This window comes from Lepidochelys kempii, chromosome 10 (genome assembly GCF_965140285.1).
Source record: "Lepidochelys kempii isolate rLepKem1 chromosome 10, rLepKem1.hap1, whole genome shotgun sequence".
Lineage (NCBI taxonomy): Eukaryota > Metazoa > Chordata > Testudines > Cheloniidae > Lepidochelys > Lepidochelys kempii.
In genome coordinates, this window is record NC_136389.1 from 2701225 (window position 1) to 2719038 (window position 17814).

The following is a 17814-nucleotide window of genomic DNA, read 5'->3' on the forward strand; positions in this document are numbered from 1 at the left end:
CGGCAAGAGATGCTTGTAAAGAAACAGAGACAAATGGCTGATCAATGCAGTAACATCCACCAGTAGCCATAACAGACCGAATAAATACCATAGTGACCTTTCTAAGACAGGAATGGGGACAGCCAGAGCGTGGTGATGCCTTTATCCCAGGCATAGATGATGAATTATTCATGGAGGATTAGAAGCAGCACAGTCAGGGCAATAGTTTTTAAGAGGTCAAAAGTGACAAATATGTAAATAACGGCAGCTACTTATTAGTAACCACTCTGGATATTCAGGGTTTTTTTTTCCCATTGCAATTCAAGTCACAAATACCTGGTAAAAATACAATCACATGCCAATCACCAATTCACCAGAGAAACGTAAAATAGGAGTGTTTGAGAGCCACAGACACATAACCCTCAAATGCGACCTATTGTTATCCTGTTGCCAACAGCAAAAGAGGATGACATTACCCCTGTTGTGTGGCATTCCCAGGGACTTTGAATTTATTTTTCCCCCCATTTTGCTCTTCTCCTCTGCTCACAGGTCTGCAACAACATGACATTTTCTGCTCTCATCCTAGTCTTTTGCACTAAATAAGAACAACTTGGCAACGTTCCCCCTCCCCCCCGAGAAAACGGGGACATTAGGTTAAGTAATATGGCTGCTGTACATGGAGTAGCACATCCAAGAAGAGGAGATATCTCCTCTAATTTGATGACCTTTTGGTGTATTTCATCAGTTGAGCACCTATAGATAACTATGGAGAGGTAATCTTTATGCTGAAGGTACCTAATTACGTGCTCAGAACTCAACATGCACCCAATCTGCTGAGCTCTTTTTAAAAAAACTGGCCTAGCAGACTAAAGCCATTGCTATATGATGCAGATTCTCTATGCTGGGCTTCTTCTGCCTGACATACCATGCTGAGTATCTTTTATCCCTAGTTTCCTCCCCAACTTTTCTCTTTACAATGGTTCTTTTTCTTCGAGAATAAAACAAGTGTAAAATATTCTTGTCCGGTAAGATGGATCTGGCCTTACATTGTACTTACCTGTATGGGGTTTTCTTATTTCGTTGCAATTGCTATGGGTGTTTTTTTTCCTCCGTACAATAAAAACATTTACTTAATAAAATTGAGTAGCAATGGCGGATGTAAGGATGGTTAGAGATGACCATCCCTTGCAGACCCAAACAGTAGCATTCTTAATTTTGGATTTGATGCCTAAATACCAAGGTGGAGGGGAGATCAGAAATAGATAGAACCTGAGAATATTGTCATAAAAATGTTACCTTTGCAGGAATCATAATCTATTTGCCTGTCCTTTACTATTAGGTTTACAAAAAATGCCTAGATTTTCAAGCCTGTCAAATGCAGTTACTCAGCCTGGATGAGGTGGGTGAATTTTGCAAGGCAGAGATAGAGACAAACAAGATAAAGGAATCATGCTACCTGTTGCAAAATGGAACAATATGCCGTATGCATGAACTCATTGGATCATTCCTTCTTTGGAAGTGCTAACCATGGAATAGTTACAGGCTAGGTGCCTCCGAGGATGGAAATTGGTTGGGGTACAGACATGAAGTAGCCAACACACCACAAACTGGAAAAGTTCAAATAGAAGAACTGACCGTTGCAGTTCACCTGTCTGAAGCTTTAAAATTCTGGTACTGTTCCTTGTCCCTGGGACTGAAATTAAAATAGAACAATGGCAAATTAGTCTCACTTATCAGGCTGTCTGCAGTGAAACATGGTGAGAAAGTGAAATCCACTCACAGGGCAGCGATTGAAACAAGAGCAGAAAGTGGTTTAACTTCACTCTGCCCTTGCTAGAGATAGAATGACCTGGTCAGTCTCAGAGGCAGCGCTGTAAGTTACTCACAGGGCAAGACACATAACCCGGAACAGCAGCTGCAGGTATTTATTCTGACTGTGCTTAGCTGTAGCATCTGTGAGTCTCACAGTAAATTATAAACAAATACATACAAAATATCAAGCTGACCTTACAGATGACTTGATTAAAATAGGGCTCATGATCTGCTCTCACAAAAGGCACATACATTAACAAACTACCCTTGAGGTATAAAGTGCATCGGAGTTGGCCTCTGGTGGAGAACTTGGAAACGTCAGCTCCCCAGGCAGAGATGCTCAAGTGAGAGGTGCCTTGCCTGTGATCCCGCAGAGGACAACCCCAGCAATCAACAACATGAGTGACTGGGCAGGATACAGAACAGATTGGAGCACAGGGGGAAAGTGATTTCCAAAAGTAACCAGATCCGAGAGCATTCAAGGCTTCACAGGGGACAACCAAGAGCTCAAACTGCACCAGAAGAGGAGGAGACACTGAAGGGAAATGAACGTGGCAGAGGAGTATATAAGCCAATAAATCAGGCTCCAGCACCATTCATATTGTGCTGTTATTTGACAAGACAGGTGTAGATCTAACACCCCACAACATGAACATTGTTTTTCTTGCCTTTTGTGGTTTGGAGTTCTAGATCCCTGGGGTTCATATTGCACGCCGTAGCATGGTATCCAGGCACAGATGCAGAGCTGATTCTGGGCTCTCTAAGGAGGGCTAAAAACAAATAATTGTTGGCAAGAGTGGTTTCCATGGACAGAGAGGCCCCTGTTTTTATAACTGCATGTATGTGCATAATGTCTGTGCACAAGGACTGTACTTTGATTTACAGTCTCAGCAACCACACACACAAATTTTCCTTTTTTGCACCATTATGGAAATCTCTGTCTTAGTGTCAATATGGATTTCTGTTTCTGCTCTGGGGGATAAGGTCTGATTTTTCTGGGCCTCATTTTGCAGAAATCAATCCTTTCTTTTCTTTTTTTTCGTCATCACAGAATACATGGTAATTTGAGTACAAAAATGGATTTTGTTCTGAAATCTTTTTGATGTGTGTTGGGTGGGCCAAGGTTAATTTCACTTCAGACAATTATTCCTTTATATTCATTTCATACATTTGTCAAGCAAGGTCACCATCCAGTCAATTGTAGCCAATATTCAATATTTTCCCCTCAGAAATCTCAAAATAGATGTGCATGTCAAGTGAGGTTTATGTTTGCTTTGGGTAATGGCATCAAGAGGTTAACACTTTCAAACAGGCTACTTTGTATTTTCCTAGGACATAAATATTCATCAGGACACGGAATGTGCTTTAAAATAAAGCACAGCCCTACCTGCAGATTATATTTCTAAAATATTAAATTTAAAATGTTTGAGCTGATCGACCTAAGCATGGAGCTTAGAAGGTAAGACTGTAAAGACTCATATGTGAATCATCAGGGCTAGTCCCACCAATCAATGAAGTTAACACTTTTTTGTTATATAATCAATTTTAAATGCTATAATGAGGAATGCAATAGTGTATAATATAATAAGGAATGCAAACTCTGAAATGTCTTCTGTTTATTGAATTTTTGTGGAGCTCTGTCAATATACATGAGCAAAGAAAGTAGACACCAGTAATCAAACAGACATGGTCACTCTTTATCACAGCAGGTGTCTCCTTAATCAAAGGAATCTCTCTAGATGCCTGCTGATACCTTACTTTCTCCCTGAAGTCTGGGTTCACGTTGAGCCATGGTTCATTATAGTCTGAGCTTTAGGATTTCACAAAAGGAATGGCAAAATAGATGGATTCAATTTGTACATTTAACCCCAGAGAAGAGAAAAGAAAAGATACAAATAACTTTAGGAAGAAATGTGAAGCCATAAACCACAGTGAGTTCTCTGAAGATTGCTTTTGAAAAAAACATCTTCAACTATTTCCTAAATATCAATGACTAAACTAAATTGTAGCAAGATAAAACTTCAAGAAATAAGTCCAAAAAATCATGTCAAAGATTGTAAAAGGCTATATCACAATTTTAGCCTTTCTCCAAGGACACAGAAGGAGTCAGTTCCTGGAGAGCTGGAGACAGGATTCAGAACTCCTGGCTGCTGGACCTGTGCTTTAACCACTAGATAACACTCCTTCTCCTTGTACACTTGTACTATGTACTATGTACTGGATATATTAGATGGCTCTGAAAGTGCCTTTCAGATAGATTGGGTAATTGTATATCTGAAGACCCAGGGAGATGAGAAGAGGCTGAGTTTTCATTCCATTTCCCTCTTCACTTTCCCGTGCGCCAAGGCTGGCGTTGTCAAAGCAGCCTACGGGAGTTGGATTTGGGTGCTTTACCTCCTTAGGCATCTACATGCTATTTGTGCTGATAAGAGTTAATAACAACAAAGGCCACAGCAGAGCCATTCTATGAATCAGCCAGGGAGAGAACGTAAGAGCGGCCAGACTGGGTCAGACCAAAGGTCCATCCAGCTCAGCATCCTGTCCTCCGACAGTGGCCAGTGCCAGGTGCCCCAGAGGGAATGAACAGAACAGGGAATCATCCAGTGATCCCTCCCGTCGCCCATTCACAGCTTCTGGCAAACAGAGGCTAGGGGACACCATCCCTGCCCATCCTGGCTAATAGCCATTGATGGACCTATCCTCCATGAACTTAGTTAGTTCTTTTTTGAACCCTGTTATAGTCTTGGCCTTCACAACATCCTCTGGCAAGGAGTTCCACAGTTGACTGTGCGTTGTGTGAAAAAATACTTCCTTGTGTTTGTTTTAAATCTGCTGCCTAGTAATTTCATTTGGTGACCCCGAGTTCTTGTGTTATAAGAAGGAGTAAATAACACTTCCTTATTTACTTTCTCCACACGTGTCATGATTTTATAGACCTCTATCATCTCCTCCCTTAGTTGTCTCTTTGCCAAGCTGAAAAGTCCCAGTCTTATCAATGTCTCCTCAAATGGAGGCAGTTCCATACCCCTAATCATTTTTGTTGACCTTTTCTGAACCTTTTCCAATATATCTTTTTTTTAGATGGGGCGACCACATCTGCATGCAGTATTCAAGGTGTTGGAATACCATGGATTTATATAGAGGCAACATGATACTTTCTGTCTTATTATAATGAGAGGGTCATTTACAATGTGAACCATGCACTTTGACACCCTTCTCTATAGAAGGGCCCTCCTGTGGTTGCTGCAGAGTGGTGCTAACTATTTATACATTTTTAAAAAACCCTTGTATTAACTTGATAAATGAGGTTAATGTCAATTTATTGGAGTGTACATTATGTGCATTTAAAATCCTTGGGAAAATCCATGTGAGCAGTAATTAGTATGATATAGGAGACACCTAGCAAAGTTTAACATCCTGGCCATTTCATCGAAGCTCCTGTCAAGATACCCAGAGCAATCACAGCACATTGTGGACACATTGGGACACAAATGCCATTTTTGAGTTATAGTACTTTAAAAATAAAAAAAAAAATTAAATAAAAAGGGCCTAGCTTTCAAAAGTGGTGATTTTGGGTGTCCAACACGGGACTCTTGGAAGGGACCGGATTTTTGGAAGCTGCTGAGAGCTCCTGCCCTTGAAAAATCAGGCCCCTTTAAAGTATCTCAAATTGGGCTTCCAAAAAGCACTAGTCACTTTTGAAAATGTACATCTAGGTATTTTTGAAGTAAAATCACAATATGTTCTGCACTGATCAGTCTCTATTTTAAATGCATTAAGTAGGTGTTGCACATCAAGCCTGGGACCAGAGCTGGTTTGCATGAGCAAAAATAGGAATTTAAAACAACCAGCCCCACAACATTACAACTGTGAAAATGCCCCAACACTGGCAATGCAAAACTAACAGCCTCTATTATCCACTCCTACCTGAGTAAAAGGAGGCTTCTATCATACATTATTAGAATCATAGGGTTAGAAGGGACCACCAGGGTCATCTGGTCTAGCCCCCTGCCAAGATGCAGGATTTGTTGGATCTAAACCCTCCCAGACAGATGCAGTCCAGCCTCCTTTGGAAAACCTCCGGTTAAGGAGCTTCCATGGCCTCCCCAGGCATCTGCTCCACTGGTCGACGGGTCTTACAGTTAGGGAGTTTTTCCTGAGATTTAATCTAACTTGGCTGTGCTGTAGTTTGAACCCACTGCCTCTTGTCCTGCCCGCCGTGGCAAGAGAGAACAACTTTTCTCCATCCTTTTATGGCAGCCTTTCAAGTATCAGAAGACTGCTATCATATCCCCTCTTAATCTCCTCTTTTCGAACTAAACATACTCAGTTCCTTCCGCCTTTGCTCGTACGGCTGCATTCCATCCCTTTGATCATCTTTGTTGCTCGCCCCTGGATCCTTTCCAGTTTCTCTACATCCTTTCTATACATTGGTGACCCAACGTGGACACAGTCCTCCAGCGGAGGCCTGACCAGTGCCGAGTAGAGCAGTAGTCTCACCACCCAGGATTCGCATGCTATGTCTCTGTTAATGCAACCTAAAAATTTATTTGCTTTTTTTTGCAACAGCATCACATTGCTGACTCATGTTGAGGCTGTGATCCACCACAACTCCCAGATCCTTCTCAGCAGCGCTGTTGCCAAGCCAGTTATCCCCCATTCTGTATTTGTGCATTTGGGTTTTCTTCCCTAAGTGCAGCACCTTACCTTTGTCTTTGTTGAATTTCATTTTGTTGTCTATAACGCAGTTCTCCAATGTATCAAGGTCCCTCTGAATTTTAGCTCTAGCACCCTAAGTGTTGGCAACCCCCTTCACCCCCAGCTGTGTGTCATCTGTGTGTCCACTTGATCAGTCTGCTTTCTATACCTACATCCAGGTCATTAATAAATATGTTCAACAACACTGGCTCCAGAACAGATCCCCCTGGAACCCCACTTGAGACCTGCCTCCAATCTGACAGCATTCCATTAATAGCTACTCTTTGTTTGCAGTTGTTTAACCAATATGTCTCCACATATTTTATTAATTAATAATACAGAAGCTTGGAGATGCCTTTAACAAGATCAGGGCTCTATTAAACTAGGTCCTGCACATATACACAGCAAGAGACAGTCCCTGTCCTGAGGAGCTTGCAATCTAAACAGAGGAGAAAGGGAAACAGGCACAGAGAGATAAAGCAACTTTCCCAAGGTCACAGGTAGAGCAGGAATAGAAGCCAGGTCTCCTGACTCCAAGCCCAGTGCTCTGTGCACTAGATAATGCTGCCTTCCTGTATGCACACAGCATATATAGAAATGTGGGGGTAAAATTCAAGCCGGTTACTTGTGCCTTGGTAAGTATCCGTTGCTTTATGCCCAGGGCAGGAGAGAAGGGCTGAGGTTCATCCAGGAGGTGACTCTGTTTCAAATCAGTGGAGTTCCAAGAGTAGCAAGTTTAGTTCAAGGCGTTTGATGGACTTCTGAGTTAAATCATCCTCAGGTGGGAGCTGCGGCATCACCTACTCAAGACAGCTTTAGAACAAAAACTCCCCTTTGTAATTTACAAGTGTTTGATCCACATGCTGAAGTGATTGGTTCCCCTGTGCCAATACAAAATGCTCTGTGTCCACAGAGAGTGCGGGGTGATCCCACCTGCATCTGAGCTCAGTGGGTTACTCTCTGCCAGTTGTCTGTATATTCCCTAGACTAACAATAACATTTGGCATGTCTAGACCACATTCCAACCACGGATTCAAAAGCATTTGACACATATGGATTCACACACATAGCCCTGCTGAGAGGCAGGTGTCATTATCCCATTTTACAGATGGTAAAACTCAGACACAGATGTGCAACGATTTGCACCAGGTTATAAAACTGCAGAGTCAGGGATCGTAACTCCTATTGCCATGTTCTCACCATTCAACCACACTCATCTGAATCTCTGTATTCTAACCACCGGGACGTTAGCATATTATCCCCCGTGGGACAGTCTATTCACAGCAGTAAAGCCTGGAGGATCCCTTTCTCCTGTAATAATCCTCAAGGTCTTCTCCCTTTAAAACCAATGCTACATCCCACAGCCATCGGCCTCGGGATTTTTCAGCCTTTGTTAGCCATCCCTAATTGCGTACAGCCGTAATGGAAGCAGTGACCCTACATGGAAAAATTCCACATAAGCCTCATTCACATGCAGACTTCCACCGCTATTAAAGAGTCACAGCTCTGGAGACGCCAGACGACACACCGCTCCTATGCGGTTATACAATGCCCAACTCTGAGCTGGTTCACAGCACACATTTCACTTTCACCCATCACAGTGACTGCTCTGTTACTCCTCCCGCGCCACTCGCAGGCAATGTTGAAGCTGTCACTTTGTACAGCCCTGAATACAGGTACTCGAGCCATATAAACACATTGTCATTCTAACAGAGACAACTGCAGGCCTTCTATCCAAACCAAAGAAAACAACCCCCTCCCCAAGACAGTTTCTCAAAGATTAGTTCTCAGGAGCTGGTTAAAGCAATCTGTGCCTCAGGGTAAATACTGGCTACATGGAGGTTCAAAGCAAACTGGGTACCTGAGCACAGGCGTGTTTGAAAGGTCAGGGGTCTGGCAGGCAGTTTGTGACCTGGCTCCCTTCAGAAGCATGGTCTATGGCTCTTGCTCTTTGACCTCATTCCAAAATCAGAACTTCCAGGAATTCCACTTTCCCGCTTCCACTGAGACTTTTACTTGTGTATTGGAGGCCATGGTCTAGAGTCTTTAGTCCAGCCATGCTGTACCTGGTGCAGGACCACAGGGGGGTGGGACTGGGACAAAGTTGGCTCTAAACCACCTGTCACAGGGGGACACTCACGTCTTGTGAGTGCCTCCTATGGGCTGGCAGTGGTACTGCAATTTTTCTTTTTTGCTCTTGATGCCCCATCAGCTGCCGACCTGGCCAGGCAGGTCTTCAATGGCTCAGCCCTCTGGCCAAGTCACACAGAGTCAATATGCATAAATGAACATCTTCAGGGGTAACAAAGGTCCAGCTAGGACTATCACTGTACCCTTGTTAGCGTCTTCAGCCCTGTCTCTGGGCTCAGTCCCTCCTGGGCTAACTTTAAAGTCCTTTCATTTCCTGTTATAGAGCAGCGCCCCCAGGGGTTTCTGCCTGGAGACCCTTTGTCTTCACTGGTTCTCACTGCCCCATATCTCCAACCAGGTCATCTCTCAAGTTTAGTCCCCTTCTGAGGAGTAACTAAGAGTTCACCAGACAGTCTGTCTGCCCTTACCAGGGTCATGAGCCCCATCCCTGAGCCCTTTACATTCCAGCCCTTTGCTTGGGCTTCTAAACGAGCTTAGGCCTCTTCCCCAGTGGCTGGTGGGGGGACCCAGGTCCACCCACTACTCTGGGTCCCAAACCAGGGACCCTATGAACAGCAGTCATGTACTACTCCCTTTAACTCCTTCAGTTAGCTGCTGCTGTTCTCCCTGGGCTTCTTCCCACTGGGTCTCTTCCCGGCCACCTCAGCCTGTAGGGTTACAGTTCTCAGGTGCACGTTCTACTTGCAGAAAGCGGAATGCAGCCAGAACTCAACTTCTGGTTCTCTCTGAGGCTCCTGTGGCCATAGCATCCATCCTTTCCCTCTGGCCCCAGCAAGGAACTGACCTGCTCAGGCCCCGCCGCTCTTTTTAGCTAAGCCTGCTGTGCTGTGATTGGCTACTTCCCTGCAGCCTTTCTAGGCAGGCCTGAAAGATCCAGCTCTGCTGTTGCTTTCCTGGGGTGGGGTGTGGTAGGAACCAGAAGCCTCCAGCAGGGGGCCTCAAAGGACCTGATACACCTTGTCATACCACCTTTATACTCCCCCCAAACCTAGGGCTTGATGGGGACTGGTTGATCCCCATTGTATGTAAGTGCACTAGGAATACAGTCACATGACCGGACCGTTAAAGTGACTGGATACACCCTAGTCAGGAACAACAGAGTGGGCCGCGGTGACACTACATCAAAGATACCTTTGCCAGTGGTCGAGTTATTGACAACCCAGAAGAACAGGAACTGGAATACTTATGGATCAGTGTTCCTACTGATAAATCATAGGACAGGGTTCCGATGGGGTTCTATTACAGACACCAAACCAGGTGAAGGAACAGCATAAGCAGCTCTTTAAACATCTATCTATAACGTATGGAACGAACAATTGTGTTATCATGGGGGTTTTCAATTTGGGGGACACGTGCTACAGGTCTCATGCTGCCTTGTAGCTTCTAAACATTATAAATAACTCTCTAACACAAAAAGCCTCGCAACCAACTCAGGGTAATTCTATATTAGACCTGACTCTAATGGATAAAGATGAATTGATCACAGAACTAAAAATTGATGCTTACTTAGGTACAAGTGATCACAACCTAATTTCATTTGCTATCTGCAAATAGAACACAGTCCAAAGCAGAAATACGTATACTTCATGTTTAAGGGCCGACCCGTCCCCGTTTGCCCGTCTGCCCCGTGTCGATGTAGACTACGAGCCCTTTGGAGCAGGTTCTGTATCGTACAATGTGTTTGTGGAGTGCCATGACAGACTGCGGGGAATTAACAGGTGGGCCTGCACTCTGATCACTCTGACACCAATTAGTTCCCCTGGAGAAAGCTGATTGGTAATTACCTTTAATCAGGCAGGTGGGCTGGATGAGCTAACGAGACAGTTAGCCCATCAGTTCAAGACTGATAAAGAGACACGGGAAGGAAGCCTCAGGGGGCAGAGAGGGGAACAGGTAGCTGAGTCCAGGCTTATGAAGGCCTCAGGGAAGGGAGGCCTCAGGTCCAGAGGAGAGGACCAGAAGCAGAAGCGATGTTGTAAATAGACTGTTGGTGGAGGGAGCTCAAATACATCGCATGGTGCATACACAACCAGTAGAGTCTGAGCCAGTTTCTGTGGAGCAAAGAGACAGGAGCCTGCCCTGCTCCAAGTGCCTCGCACAACGGAGTCTGATCTCCGCTGGGGCCTCTAGCCAGTGTGTAACAGGATATTAACAGCCAGATGGCTACCAGCCTTGCCAAAACAGCCCATGGTAGGATTCAGGGGGAAGAGCTGGGAGGCTACTGTGACAGTGAGTGGGGCTGCAGGATTTTTTTAAAAATAGTACTAGATAGTTTTACGACCATTAATGAACGTATCTAATTGTGTGAGATGAACAAGGGGCACCCCACTGTAATGAAAGCACAGCGGATCACCTTCATTGGTCAGGAATGTTTTCTATCCAGCGGGGTGTCATAGAATATCAGGGTTGGAAGGGACCTCAGGAGGTCATCTAGTCCAACCCCCTGCTCAAAGCAGGACCAATCCCCAATTAAATCATCCCAGCCAGGGCTTTGTCAAGCCTGACCTTAAAAACCTCAAAGGAAGGAGATTCCACCCCCTCCCTAGGTAACGCATTCCAGTGCTTCACCACCCTGCTAGGGAAAAAGTTTTTCCTAATATGCTATGGAGGCTTTTATCATCCTTGCAGCAACAGGCACTGGTTATTTCTGGGGACAGAATACTGACCTGGATGGACCAGTGCATGATCCAGAAGGGCAACCTCAGCTGATGAGCAGCCTGAGGCCAGCTCCCTAGTGCGGTGGGTATGAAACACAATTAAGTGGGGATTACGTTACTTAACCAAATAATGCCACAACAGGGTCAGCTACAGAAAGCTCATTTAGCCACCCTCACTTCAAGAAAGTGAGCAATAACTTTGTCTCTCTAGAAAGATGGTGGTGATCCTAGGGGTTACACCTGGAGAGACCTCTATTTGGGACTGGGCGTAGTGAGGCAGGTGCCTGAGAAAGATGAATGGGCACAGGACAGTGTTTAAAATGTGGATAATTCAAACAAACTGGGCCTGGTTGTCCTCTCATTCACACCTGGTTTACACTTCTGTAATAACTTGGAGTTACTCCCAATTGACACCAGCGTAAGGAAGAGAACAATTAAGAGCACTATATTTAATGTTGCTGAGTTAAATTAAATCTGATGGAAACCAAACAGCTGTTACTTTTCAGGAACCAAAGCCCAGCTCAACTATTTCCTTTTCTCCATAAAAGTTCTGTGCATTTTCCCCTTTCTATATTAACAATGAAGTCAAAGAAGAGGAAAAACAAATTTATTATAAACCACTAAAGAGGATGCACAGGAACAAAATATATTTGTCAAGTTTGAGCAATAAGGTAGCTTAATAAGATAGGCACATATTCTACAAGTGATAATTAAAATTCAAACACTACAATTTAAAACAAAGGCCACGTTAGCCTGGTAGTCTGTGAACTCCTGCCTAGACTCTAGATAACAAGTCAACCATTAATTTGTATTTTCCAGTGTGGGTGTCTCTATGGGTCCTTTGCTGATTCATTCAAGATTTATCCTCTTTTGCTTATGGGCTTTCTACAGTCATGTGACATAAATTGTTCCCACACAGCTACTGTGCATGTGTAACTGACATGTATTTAAAAGGCATCAGAGAGACAGTACAAACTCAACACTCACTTTGGCCATTTGAATAATCTACCATCAACACTCAGGAAGAGAAAATCTAGCACGTAACAGTTTGCCATTTAATTTCTTTGCATAAAATACATTAAAAAGCCATGAGCATGAACTGTTCAAGACAAGTTCTGTTTCCCACGCATGGACAGCACCTGTTAATGTTAACAGCATATTTTGCCCCTTTGAGCTCAACATTTTCATTTCCAGTTAGTGTTGATATAGGGCAAAATTCAAGTATTTCCAATCCAGGAAAAGGAATATGTATAAATTCAGGTATGATTGAGGAGATATCTCCCTTAGAAGCCAGTCAGTATTTCTTGTGCATAAAAAGTATTTCATGCACTATCTTAACAGCCATCTTATGGCACAGCAGAGGCAGGTGGGTCTCAAAGTGACTAATTCAATATATTTTGTCCAGCTGTTCTGTTAGAGAAGGAAATTCAGAGCTCTTTTATTTCAGCAAAATGTCCCCTTCTATCTAGCTGAGAATGTTGATCTGCTGCTCACCCTTTGCTGGAGGCAAATTTGTCTTTTCTAGCATCAGATCAGTTAGAGCACAAAACACGAACTAGTTTCTCAGGCAAATATTAAGGAGGCGCCGGTAGCATCTAGCGCTGTGCAGCCAGGCACCTCCAGCGATTCCACCACGTCTGGAACTGGCAGTTTACTCATGGGCATTGGGTGGCTCAGTGGTTAACAGTGAAGGGTCCCTTTGAGCCAGTAGCTGAGCTGCAAATCAGCCAAAGTGAGTGGTGGCCAAACTGACCATTACTGCAGTAATGCCCTGATCAGAATAGAAGCCCCATGGTAGTAGATGCTGCACAAACACAATGGTAGACAGAGTCCCTGCTCAAAGAGCCTACAAGCTAAGGCCCCAGTCCTGCAAATAATACTGACGGGCAGACTGCTGGGGATTGAAACCAATGTCCAGGTGCAGCAATCCACTGTGAAGCTATCAGTTGTAGGATTGGGGCCTCAAAAGACAAGAGGAAGGGTGGAAGACAGGAATACAACATAGGAGTGATCAGTGCAACGTCAGGCACTCTTCTCCTTAGTCATCTCACAATTTCACCGCTGACCTGTGGGAAATGAATTGTGCTATTCACACTGGGGCTTCAGCTGGATGCTGTGTGGCACCTTATTGACTGTGTTATACAAGAGAGCAGGATATCAGTTCTAAAACAACCCAACCCTGTTCTCTCTCTTGGTTTGTTCCAAAGCCGCAAGTTACATCAGTGAGGGTAGCACAAAAACAGTCATTTAAAAAAAAAATGTAACACACAAAAATAAGAATTTCAGAAATACCTTGTGCTTCCCTAGCACTTTTCACACACCTGGCTCTTTCCCCCTTTACCTGTCCCCATCCCCAAAAGAGTGTCTTTACCCCAGATTAATTTATATATAATTAAGGCCTGATGCATAGCAAATGGAAATGCTCACACTGACCTCAACAAACGTTGGATCAGACTTTTAATACCATTTACACATGTGCACACACACAGAACACAAAAAGGAGGAACATTTTTGTGTACTTGTCATCAAGTATTAAGCACTTTCAGACACCAAGGAAATAGGCACCTTAGAAATATCACATCTTATTTAGCCAGGTTAGAGAGAGAGAGTTTCCCATTACAAGGTGCAAAGTAGGGAGAGGAACGGAGCTTTATGCTGTAAAAGGCCATCCGTGTCCAAGTACCTGGTTGACACATGTATCCGGTCATTACAGAACCAGCTGCTGCAATTTATTTCAACTTCCCAACCTGGCTCCTCTCTTCACTGGTTACTGCTCAGGTATTAGGGCTTGGATTCAGGCCATCTTTATACTTAATCATAATTTCCTGTTCCTAATAAAAATAGCACACAATAAAACTTTTGGTAGAAATAACTCAGAAAAGTGGCAGCTTATGTTGATACAGCAGAGTCAGGTTTGGAGCTTGTAGCCAATGGAGAATACAGGGAAGAGCACTGCTCCGGCTGCTGGCAAGGAGGTCATGGAGTGATGTAGAAGTACACTACAGAGTGAAGTTCTGACAGACATTTATGGACTTGGGAAACTGGATTCCAGTGAGTGATGGGGGCACGGATGGGCAGGTGGGCATGGTAGGTGCTTCCTTCCAGATACAATATCTAATGCAGCCTTTCCTGAAGTGCGAGGTGTAGTCCCTTTCCCGGCTAACATGGTCAGGATGAAGAGGCTGTGTGACTGGTTTTTGTTTCCTGGAAAGAGGGCTCAGCATATAAAAACTGGAGACCTGCTGGTCTAATGGATGGAATCATCCAGTTGTAGTCCAGCAAAGACTGGACTAGTGGAGAGTATCTCTCCAGACCTCAGATTCATGACTTGGAACAGGGACTAGGATCTTCCTTAGCACACCACTACTTGACCTGCTTGTGTGTTATTTATCCATTCATGTTCGAATTAGAAAAAGAGCATGGGCATCAAGGGGGACCTATGGCCCACTAAAACAGCGGTTTCTCTGGTAAGGGACAGCACAGAAAGCTGTTCAGAAAAAGGAAGAAGTGTGGTGCCCAAACTGGCATCCTGGGAAAGCTGAAACAGGCCCGGCATTAGGAGCAGCTCTTATCAGGATGTCTTTGGAACATCAGGGCTCTCAACCATCCACCACAACTTCCCCAGGGGACCAGACAGAAGCTGCCCATGAATTTCCTTCAAGTTTCCATTCGCCCGCTGGCTGTATTTGTCTCTAGAAAGTTTTAACGCCCACCCCATATCCCAGACCAGGGATTAGAGTAGAAAGGGGCCGCTGGCTCCTGTTGATGTAAGTAAATTAGTGACCCTTCGGAAGCAGGAGCCAGGCAGAAAAGTTTAACTTTAACCAAAGGAGAACAGGGCTGGGTTAAACAGAAACTTGATTTAGCAACGATGGGAAACCCGCTCGGCTCTTTCTTGTCCGCCTGCCTGCGGAGGGACGGAGGGCTCTATCTCCTTTTCATCCTGACAGCATCGGCCACACTCCTGCGGCCAGCCCATGCCCCAGCCCAGCGAGGCTCCAGGCCCATGCCACAGGGTGCCCGCTCCCCTGGCGTGGCTGGGGAAGGGGATCTACCCAGGCGCGCCTGTCCCTGCTCCGGAAGCCGGGGTCCGAGGGGAGCGGGGGCAGCGCACACGGGGCACGAGTTGGCCGGTGCCGCTGGGGAGCAAAGCCGGCGAGGGGAAGGGGAAGGGGAAGGGAAGCCCCCAGCCCACCCTCCAGCCCGCCCCGGCTGCCTTCACTCGATGCCCCCCGAGCGGGGCTGAGCTGGCTGCTGAGCGGCGCCAAGCCGCAGAAGGACTCGGCCCCTGCCCCGGACCGTCCCGCTGGGGACATACCTTCCAGACAGCACGTTCGCCACAAGCCCGAGTGGGTCATCACCTCCTCGTTCTTCCGGCTGGTCTCATTGTCGCCCGTGGCCTTGGCCCGGCACACGCCCCGCGAGTACAGCCAGTAGTCCGTGCCCACCGCGATGGTCATGAGGCTGAAGGCTGCGAAGGCGCCCACGGTGGTGATCAGCATCTGGACGCCGCGGTCACACATCCTCATCGCGCTTCATGGTCCGCCGGCAGCGGGCCAGGGGACGGGGGCGCAGGGGCGAGGCGCGCCCGCCCGGCCGGGGCCCGGGGCTGTCCCGCGAGGCTGAGCCGCAGCCGGGCTCCGGGCGCGCATCGCGCTGCCCCGGCCCGGCGCCCCTGGGTCGGAGCCTGGCTCGGGAGCCGCCTGGCGGTCCCCTGCCCGCGGCGCGGCGCCGCCACTGGCGCGCTCCAGGCGAAGGCGGCAGGAGAGAGGTGGAGACCGGGGGGGAGGGGGGGGCGTGTGGCGGGGGGGGGGGCTGCAAGTGTGTGTGTGTGTGTGTGTGTGTGTGTGTGTCGAGAGAGAGAGAGAGAGAGCGAGCGAGCTCCTCTCGGGGGGTGGGAAAGGAGGCACCGCGCTGAAATGGACCCGCTCCCAGCCCCTCCGGGAGCTCGCCCCGGTCCCACCCACAGCCGGCGGGGGCAGGGAGAGGAAAACAGCAGCAGAGGAAAGGCGCAGGGCTCCCCGGGGTGCTGGAGGGCTGCCGGCGCAGGGCCCCCGCACCACACCCCACCCCGGGGTGCTGGAGGGACCGCTCCCTGCACAGCCCCACCCCCACCCCAGGGGTGCTGGAGGGACCGCTCCCGACCCCCTCCCCCGAGGGACAGCCACCGGCTCCGCCTTCCCCTCAGCCCCGCGGGGATTGTGCTGGGAGCTCTGGGGAGAAAACCACGTCCCCCCCGAGCCTAGGGGCTCCCCAGCCGCCTGCCCCTGCGCGGGAAGCCCTGCCCTGCCCGCCGCTCCCCGCTCCTCTGACTGCCTCCGCCAGGCTCCCGGCCCCGCCAACTGGCCATTCAAGTTTTCATGATGCAGAAGCCGGAGCCAAGTGATGCGGAGCGGATGAGCCCCGGCTGCAGGCAGCTCCCTTAAAGGGGCAGCCGGCTGGGAGGCCCGGAGCGGGGCCCGGCTGCTGCGCCCCTTCCCCAGCCCCGCGCTAGCGCCGCGAGCGGCCGCTGGGTCCAAGCCCCGGGCTGCTGGGGGGCACAGGCAGCAGGCTCCGGGCAGCACGCGCCAGGCACGAGCCCCGCGTCCACACACCCAGGGAGAGCCCCAGCCGGGCACACACACAACTCGCTAGTCTCACACGCGCGCACGACTCACGAGATGCCACCCACGCGTGCCTGGCTGCGGCGGCGACACGCTCTCGCTGCTGGAGCTCGTGCCTTGCTTTAGCCTGGGGCAGTGCCCCCCCCCCACGCGGGGCTGCCCGGCGCGATGCCCCTACCCGTGCAACAGCCCCCCCGGTAAGCCGGGCTCGCCCGCCGGCCTGATCAGATGGGCACTTGGCTTCTCCATGGGACCCGCTGTCCCAAACTCAGCACGAGCCTCCCGCTAGCCGGGCCAGGCCGGTGCATGCCCCCCCTCCCACCCCAGCCCCTGCCCCTCCCTCTGCGCCCCCTGCCCCTCCCCGTCCTGCTCTGCCCACCCCCGGCCCTCTGCCCCGCCCTGTTCTGTCCCCCGCCCATCCCCGTCCTGCTCTGTCCCCCGCCGCCCCTACCCCTCCCTGTTCTGTCCCCCCCCCCCCGCCAAGCCCCTGCCCGCGGAGAGTGCCGGGGAGCCGGGCAGGGCGGCCAGAACCGGGCAGCGCCCGTGTGACCCTTTGCCCCTGGACTCTGCTGAATGTGCCGGGCCTGTCCCACCCTCTGCCCCCCTGCATGCCAGCGACACGGCTGTGCCAGAGGTGGGGCTCGGCGGGAATGTTTCTGGAGCACCTCCCCACCAACACAATAAGAAGCCAATGGAGGCCCCTTGGAGCTGCTCTGGGCCCTAAGCAATTGCTTGGTCAGCTTCTGCCTAGCGCAGGCTCTGCCCTGGACCAGGCTGGGAAGGAGGGGCCCTCCCGCTGCATGCCAGGGACATCACACCTTGAAAGGAGGCACAGCACATTTGTGTGTCTGTCTCCCAGCCTGCCCCCCCAGCCCAATCTGCCCCCCACCACCCGTTCACAGCTGCCCCTTGAA

The 17814-nt window shown here is 48.4% G+C and overlaps 1 protein-coding gene across 2 annotated transcripts in view; it reads right to left on the minus strand.

Annotated features, from left to right (window-relative positions):
• The window catches only part of CACNG3 (calcium voltage-gated channel auxiliary subunit gamma 3), a 60784-nt gene extending 44762 nt beyond the window's left edge, over positions 1–16022 (minus strand). The window contains exon 1 of one of the 2 annotated variants that reach the window (XM_073361370.2): positions 15616–16022. In XM_073361370.2, the coding sequence (XP_073217471.1) occupies positions 15616–15826 (211 nt within the window). In that variant the 5' untranslated portion in view covers positions 15827–16022. The remainder of the gene's footprint in view (positions 1–15615) is intronic. The other variant, XM_073361369.2, reaches the window with a different exon arrangement.
• Between the last annotated feature and the right edge of the window lie 1792 nt (positions 16023–17814).